General features: G+C 30.2%; 1 protein-coding gene across 1 annotated transcript; it reads right to left on the minus strand.

The window, feature by feature from the left end:
- Positions 1–398: 398 nt before the first annotated feature.
- LOC148574899 (uncharacterized) lies at positions 399–6,596 on the minus strand. Its single transcript, XM_088505980.1, has 7 exons — positions 6,584–6,596; positions 6,411–6,444; positions 1,414–1,600; positions 1,182–1,272; positions 888–1,100; positions 720–796; positions 399–509 (listed from the first exon to the last, which is right to left on the minus strand). The coding sequence occupies exons 1-7, from the start codon at positions 6,594–6,596 to the stop codon at positions 399–401; spliced, it is 726 nt and encodes a 241-aa protein (XP_088362106.1).
- Positions 6,597–7,876: the final 1,280 nt, after the last annotated feature.

The following is a 7,876-nucleotide window of genomic DNA, read 5'->3' on the forward strand; positions in this document are numbered from 1 at the left end:
ATCGCTCTTGTCAACTGAATATTAATTTGAATACGAGCGAACGAGTGGAAAATCTTCATACTGATGTTGTGTATCTGAAATTGTTAGCGTTCCTTCAACTTCTTGTGTCTATAGTCTGTGTTGTCTTGGTCATTTTATTATTGTGTAAGTTGTAGTTTGACCTTTGAACTCAAATAGACAAATGAAAAATTGTAATAACTAGTTTGAGAACATGTTTTAGTATTTTTTATTGTTAATTATAAAATGAGTACAGGTTCAACATCTCTTCTTCTCTTTGTCACTGTAGTCCCTTTTACTTTACTACTGCTCTCACTTATATTCTTTTCATATAACAAATAAAAAAATGTGGTGGTACTATGAAAATTCTCTTCCAAAAAGGTTGCTAGCTTTCAATGAGTCTACTCGTTCGTGTTTTCAACCACATCAATCATTTCATCTTGTTCTTCGTCTCCATCAAGCATAAATTCATCCAATATGCTACCTTCCTCCTCCGAATCCATATCCATACTCTTTCGAATGAAATTTTGCAGCAAACAACAGGCAATAATTATCTGAGATTGTGTCTTTAGAGGGTAAAAGCTAGGGCTTCTTAAGATGGACTACCTCTTCTTCAGCAAACCAAAGCATCATTCAATGATATTCCTTGCGGAAGAATGAACCCTATTAAAATATTCTTGGTAATTGTGCGGTGCACGTGCTCCCTGAGCCCACTCTCTTACATGATATCGAGTGCCTCTATACGGTGCGAGAAACCCCAGACCATTTGTGTAACCAGCATCAACTAAATAGTAATTACCTATAGATAAGTAATGCAAACAAGGTAAGACGTTGGCTATCATGAACTCAAGCTAATTGTATAGGCTTAACTCCAAAGATGACATCATTACTGTGGGGTATCTTAAGACTATTACGACGAGTTATTGCATCTCGAAGTACCCGTGGATTAGATGCCGATCCCTTCCATCCACTGAGTACATAGACAAAACCCATTTCCCGGTTACACACTCCTAAGACATTGGTGCAGATTTTACACTTTCTTGTTCGGTATCTTGCTTTCTCAGACTTTGGGACTGTCACCTCTATATAAGTGCCATCTAATGCTCCCAAGCAACCATATCATCCATAGAAAGTTATGATACTCAGATATAGAATCCTTTAGAAAAATATGAATCATACACAACATCGAATAAGCTCTACCTTAAACCTTCTCCATGTGGGGTTAAGACAATCCTCTTCAACTGGTGTAGCCTTGGCAAACAAAATACTTTGAATCTGTATTACAGCCTTCAAAACTTTATTAAAATACTTACTAACTGTCTCGCCGGACCTACAAAATCTAACCTGCAGACTACGATTTTTTTTGTGATGCGCTAAGATAATTAAGAAAGTCGCAACCTGCTCCGGTAGGCTTACATGACCATCCTCTGTAATTCCTCCTTGAACTTGGAGCAACTCACACAAATTAGCAAAGGCATTTGTGTTCATTCTCAACTCCCAGATACAATTCTTATCACCCTCACCAACAGCACGCTCTAAAGCCTCACGTCTAATTCTACTATTCATTCTTCCGCCTAACGACAGTTGGCCACTAGTTCTATCCCTAAAGTAAACAAATAGCGTAAGTACAAAGAACAACATCAACTCTTCATGGTTGGATCTCATCTCTTCATAAAAAGACATGCATGGCTTAATAATTTTTAACCGCTCCATTTCTTCCTAGCAAAGTCATTACATCAAAAAATACATAAACATTCAAAGAAATCTAACACTACTTGATGCAAAATCTGCTATATCTTCTTAGAACCAAAAATAAGATAAAAAAACTGGAACCAAAAGACAGTTAACACTATCTAGGTCTAATCATATATATTAAAGTTTCTCAAACTTAAGAATTTGATGCTCTTCTTTGGAACCTTAATTAAGAAACCTAGTTGACTTAATTGGAAACTTAAAATGAATTAATTAATTAAGCATCCACATTTATCATATCAGATGCGAGTTCCTGCTACAAGGTTGACTGATTATTAAAAGAGGCAAATTAAAGTAAGGGCACTACTCATATATAAATTTTTAAGATTGGAGTGTCTAATAGAAGCATTATACATAAAGGGATTCAAATTTTTGTCACACGTAACCATAAATTTATGTCATATATATATATATATATATATAAAGAGAGTATGATATAATAATTAATAAATCGAATTGATCCTGTACTTAACAAAACTGCATATATGAAGTTTGGTAATATAGAAAAACTTTAAATTTATATATATACCAACCTTAAAAAAAATTCTCGTTACCTATTTCTACTGAAGTTTACTTCTCAATTTTAAATTAGTTTCAAGCAAATCAAAGTCTTCCAAAAGTTGGAGTGCCACTACTCTTTAAACTACAACTAAGCTAACAAATTCCTCATCAATACGATTTCAGAAATCAAAGTGAGTGCGCTGGTTATAGCCACAACAATCATACATTTCACAAAATAATTTACACATTTTCACATCAAACGGATGTAAATTAGGCAAACAGAGCATCCCAGATTTCAGAATCAAAAGATGTATAAAAATGAAAACCAAAAAAACCAAGCATGACCAAAACCAATTCATAAAAAGCACATCACAAACGAAATTAAAGAAACAAGGCATGAAAACATATACGCATCTATACATCAGAACAAAGAAATAAATCGAATTAAAGAGAGAAAAACCCAGATTCTTTCTATGCATCTAGTTGAACAACGAACGAAATCCACAGAACATAACTCGCGACATAAAAAATCGACCCAAATCAGTAATGAAATTTGACCACAACTAACCTAGGTTACACAAACTATGACGACAACAACGAAGTCTGATGAACTCGACAGCAATAGGGGAGACTCTCTCAACTAGGTTCTTCGGATGTTATCCTGTGAAGGAGCAAATGAAGACATGAGAACTCGTGGCCTAGGAAGAGAAACTTCAACTGCGACTCACTTACCTTGTGGTGGTTACGACGGCGGCAACGACGGGGCTGTGGTGACACTGACGACGCAGAGGCTGGAACCCACACTTTGAAGCACGAATGAGAAGATGGAGTGAGGGGGCTGCTCACACTAAAGCCCTAATCTGATTTGAAGAAAGGGTAAAGTTGGCATTAGTTAATTATAATAGGGGTATTTTAGGTACAAAAATATTATTAAAGTTTCTGTCTCTGTCTTTAAAAATCTCAGTTTCCAGTGTCCTTACTTTTTTGAAGTACTGAAATACTGAAATTTTTGAGACAGAGATACAAATTTAAATACCAGTCTCTACCTCAACAAACATAATACTGAGTTCTTGTCCTCCAGTCTCAGTTCCAGTCTCTGCAAACAAACGCTACCTTATATTACAGACCTGAACATAAATAATGTAATCTACTCAATTTAAATTAAATTAAATTAAACCTAATTAACCTTAATTAACTTAAATTCTAATATAACATACTTAATCTAATATTTAATATTACAATTAAAAACTTAAACTATAACCTATCTCGTATTGTCTTGTGAATCTAATATTTACAAATTAAATTAAATTTAAATAAATTAAATCAAATTGATTTCTTCATAACCTTCTAATGCCTAATTAATCTAACATTTGAAACTTAAACTAAATTAATCAAATATTTGAAACCTAAATCTAACACTTCAAATTCTAACCGATTTAATATCACTAATAATTCTTTATTTCCTAACGAAATAAATTTCATTCATTAACCTCTTCATTGACAATACCAACAATGTGGGCAACTCTATCCAACCAATAAATACGATTCAAGTCACCTTTGATTTCTACAATTGAAATGCTATAGTTTTTCTCTTAAATTTTTTCTGGGACTAGCGTTTTGGAGGGTGAAGTTTGGTTAAATGTAATTCGAAATAAGTAAATTCGAATTCTTTATATAACCATATATATACTAAATTGAACCTATATGATTCGATTTATCACAAACTAATCTTCCTACTAAATCGAAGCCAATAAATTCGAATTACTAGGAACATAAACTATGGTTGTAATTCGAAGCATATTGTTTTGATTTATTATGGATAAAAAAAATACAAATTACAACCCATAGTAAATCGAATCTACTATAATCGATTTAGATAAAATTTTAGTAATTCGAATCTTATTAATTCAATTTACTACTATATGTAAATTGAATTGAATCAATTTGATTCATATATAAATGTGATTGAAGACATGAACGTTACATATTTTGGTTTAGGAAATTCATATAAATTTGTTCTCCAATTGATTTTATTATGTGATTTGTCCTTATTTTAATGTAAGAATATTTTGTCACAATTCTTGATTCAAGAAAATTCCTTAAATGTAAAGAGTTATTAAAAGAATTTTCAACGTATACTAGTCAAATTAATTATATAATATGTATATTAAAAATTAATTATTGTATAAGAATATATATTTAATATTTATGAAAAGTTTGCTAATATTACAGTAAAAATAATTTAGTTATTCTACTAAAAAATTTAATTATTTTATTATGTATAAATATATACTAATATATAATAACTTCATGACCATTTTATTTAATTTGTAAAACACAAACCATACATATTCATATCTTATATTTGTTTTGAAAATGAAGATTTTTTTTAATTGTTTTGTTAAGTGTAATATTTTATTATTTAATATATTTTTTTGACGTATTTTTTTTAGTTTCATTAAAAATATATATGATAAAAGATCATACTTAATAAAATAATTAATAAAAAAAAGAGTTTAATTAATATGTGTTCTTAGATCATGTTTATTTTTGAACACAAGATATAAAGACACATAGATATACATGTTCATTGTTTCGTTGTTAAGACACAAAATTAAGAAAGATTGTATACATAAGTACCCATAAAATATATGTAATTTGTGTCTCTTCAAAATAACAAGACAAAAATTTTTTAATTGAGACAAAATAAAATTATAATTTTAGATTATTTTATTCTTGATATTTTTTTAAAATCTTCCTAATGCCATTAGCCTCATCTTTTTCTCTTTTTCTCAGCACACCTTCTTCTTCCAAGAACAAAGACTCCCTTCTCTCTTCTTCTTCATCTTTGCTATTGGTCACCTTCATCCTTCAAAAACAAAGTAGTTCTTTTCTTTCTTCCCTCCCCCTTCCTCTCTTTCAGTTGGATACACTATCAACACTATAGGCATGAAGAAAGTTGTGTATATATATTTGTCTTAGTGTTTATATCTTTGTATTTATGTCTTAGTCTTTGTGAGATATGAATCAAATAGAATCTTAGAATACATGTTAAAATTATTATTTTTAAAAAGTTTTAAATATTTTTGTTTTAATAGATGTACAATAATTACATAGAAAAATAAATTTTACACAATTTTTTATAATAAAGTTTTTTACTAATAATTCTATATATTTTTAGAGCACATATTAGTTAAACCCATATAATTTACTTGGTTAAAGCAATTAACCTCGTATACCTAATCAAACCCCTCAAAGGCTCAAACATACATTGTGTAATAAACTACCTTTAATGTTATTATTCAATTTGGCTAATTTAACCAAAGTTAATGTTATCGTTGTCCCAAGCGGAGCAAAATTTTTTTTGACACAATTGGAAATTGGAGTCAACCCCAAAAACCATTTAGTAACGAAAGCGGTCAAAAACCAAAAACTAATCAATCAAATTGGTGTAGTTTTTCCAATGGTTAATTGGTTTAAAATATTAAATCACAAAAAGAATTTATTTAAAATATTATATATATATAATTTAATTTTAATTAAAGTTTTAAATTTTTAATTCTTTTAATTATATGACCACATTGATTTTTAGAACTTTACATATTAATAAAGTTGTGAGAATCGGACCGATTATTAAATCGGTCGAGTAACTAATTTAATGGTTTAATAATCTAATTGGGATTGAATTGTGGTTGAACTGGTTTAATTAAATATACACTAAAATTATAAAAAAAAATTAATATATAATTTTAAATATTTAAATTCAATAATTTCTAAGCTAATAAAATTTAAAATTTGATAATTTTACACAATAAATTATCCATAATTTATCATTAAAAGTTCATAAAAAATTTCAAACATCAAAATTTATAACTAAAGAAAATTAAAACACATATAAATGACAAACACAAAATATTTTACCACCAAAAGAAACAACATTAAACAAACAAATTTTTGAAACAAATTGATTTACACAAATTCAAACAAATCAACCTCCATAATCAATTAGTCTCAATCCTCACAATAGCACGAAACACAAAATTATCCAAACTCTTTGCTAACGCTATTGGCGGCAGCATTAGCACCGGCCAATATCGGAGGCATTGTATTTGAAAACAAAATCATCCTTCACTCGCTCCAGAAACGCAATAGGAACCTACCTTCCAGCAGATTCATCCGCAACAACACAGTAAGCTGAAAAACGATAATGCAGCATTTCAAATCACTCAAACACAATGAGAATTCTTTCTAACAATCATCTGAGCAAAAATGCATACATATATACACAAAATTGAATCAGTGAAAAAAGTTCTAGAGAAAAAAAGAGAGGAACCGACTGAAGCCATTGTCGACGAGGAAGTTGAAGGTGTGGTTGTTGTAGTTATAGATGAACTTGTTGTTGGACGAAGGAAGCTTCTGGAGGCACTGGAAAGGCAATGGTGTTGAAGTTGCCGTTGAATTCAGAGATTTCTAGCCCATTTTCCTTCTTCTTTCTTCTGATTCAAGATCAAATTTGAGTAGTAATACAAAGAAATCAGTGGTTTTGCTTCTTCTGCTTTTGTCGAATCGAATTGCTTATTAATTAACGAACATTTCTTTCTACTTTTTCTTTTGAAAGGGAAGATGATAGAGACAATAAAAAAACAAATAGCAAATTCATATTTAAGACGACCAGACGACGACAATGCCGATAGAAGGTTCGAACCGCGAGGGTGGCAAGGGAGAGGGACTGAGGGAGGTGGAGTTCCTTCTGAAATTAGGGTTGGAAGGAAAAGGGACTGAGGGAGGCGTTTGTAGGGAACTGGGTTAGTGGGTTCCAGTTTTCTTTTTTTTTCCCTAGCGTCAAAACGATGCCGTTTCTGGGGGCAGATGACAAAACCGAAACTTAAAAAAATCTGGTCAGTTTGCCAGTTAACCGCCGATTCGGTTGATTTTTTAACTGATTTTTTGCAAAGTAGTTTTAGAAGTCAAGCGGACCGGATAGATGATTAATTCTCAGTTAATTCGGTCAAACCAACCAGTTCGATCTGATTTTCAGAACCTTGCATATTAGACAATTTAAAGATTTTTTTATAATAAAATAAAAAAATATTTATTTTCAAATAAAAATTATTATAACTTTAATTTCACCAATATTATTATTTCACTTTAATTGAAATGATTCATATATATTCACTAATATTATATGTGATAATATGCATGTATAAAAGAGAAAAGTATTTAGTTGTTGTTACTATATCTTATTTTTCATATCAAATTTCTCTATTTATGGCCATATAAAAATTAAAATTTTAAATATAATTAACTTCAATTTTATCTTAATAAACTGAACTTTTTTCTTAAAAAAATTAACCGCCTAAATATTAATGGACATCCACGTCATCCTTGTCACAACAATATGTTACATTTGTTTACTTGAAGCAATCAATCAACCTAATCAGTAATAAAACTCCTCAAAGGCTCAAACATACATTCTGCAATAAACTACATTTAATGTTATTAATCCATTTGGATAGTTTAACTAAAGTTAATGCTATCTTTATCCAAAATTTCAAATAAGAGCAAAATGTTCTTAAACACAATTGGAACAACACAATCAAACATGGTGAGAGTGAGACTCGTAACC

This window comes from Arachis ipaensis, chromosome B2, assembly GCF_059453495.1.
Source record: "Arachis ipaensis isolate K30076 ecotype BB chromosome B2, ASM5945349v1, whole genome shotgun sequence".
NCBI lineage: Eukaryota > Viridiplantae > Streptophyta > Magnoliopsida > Fabales > Fabaceae > Arachis > Arachis ipaensis.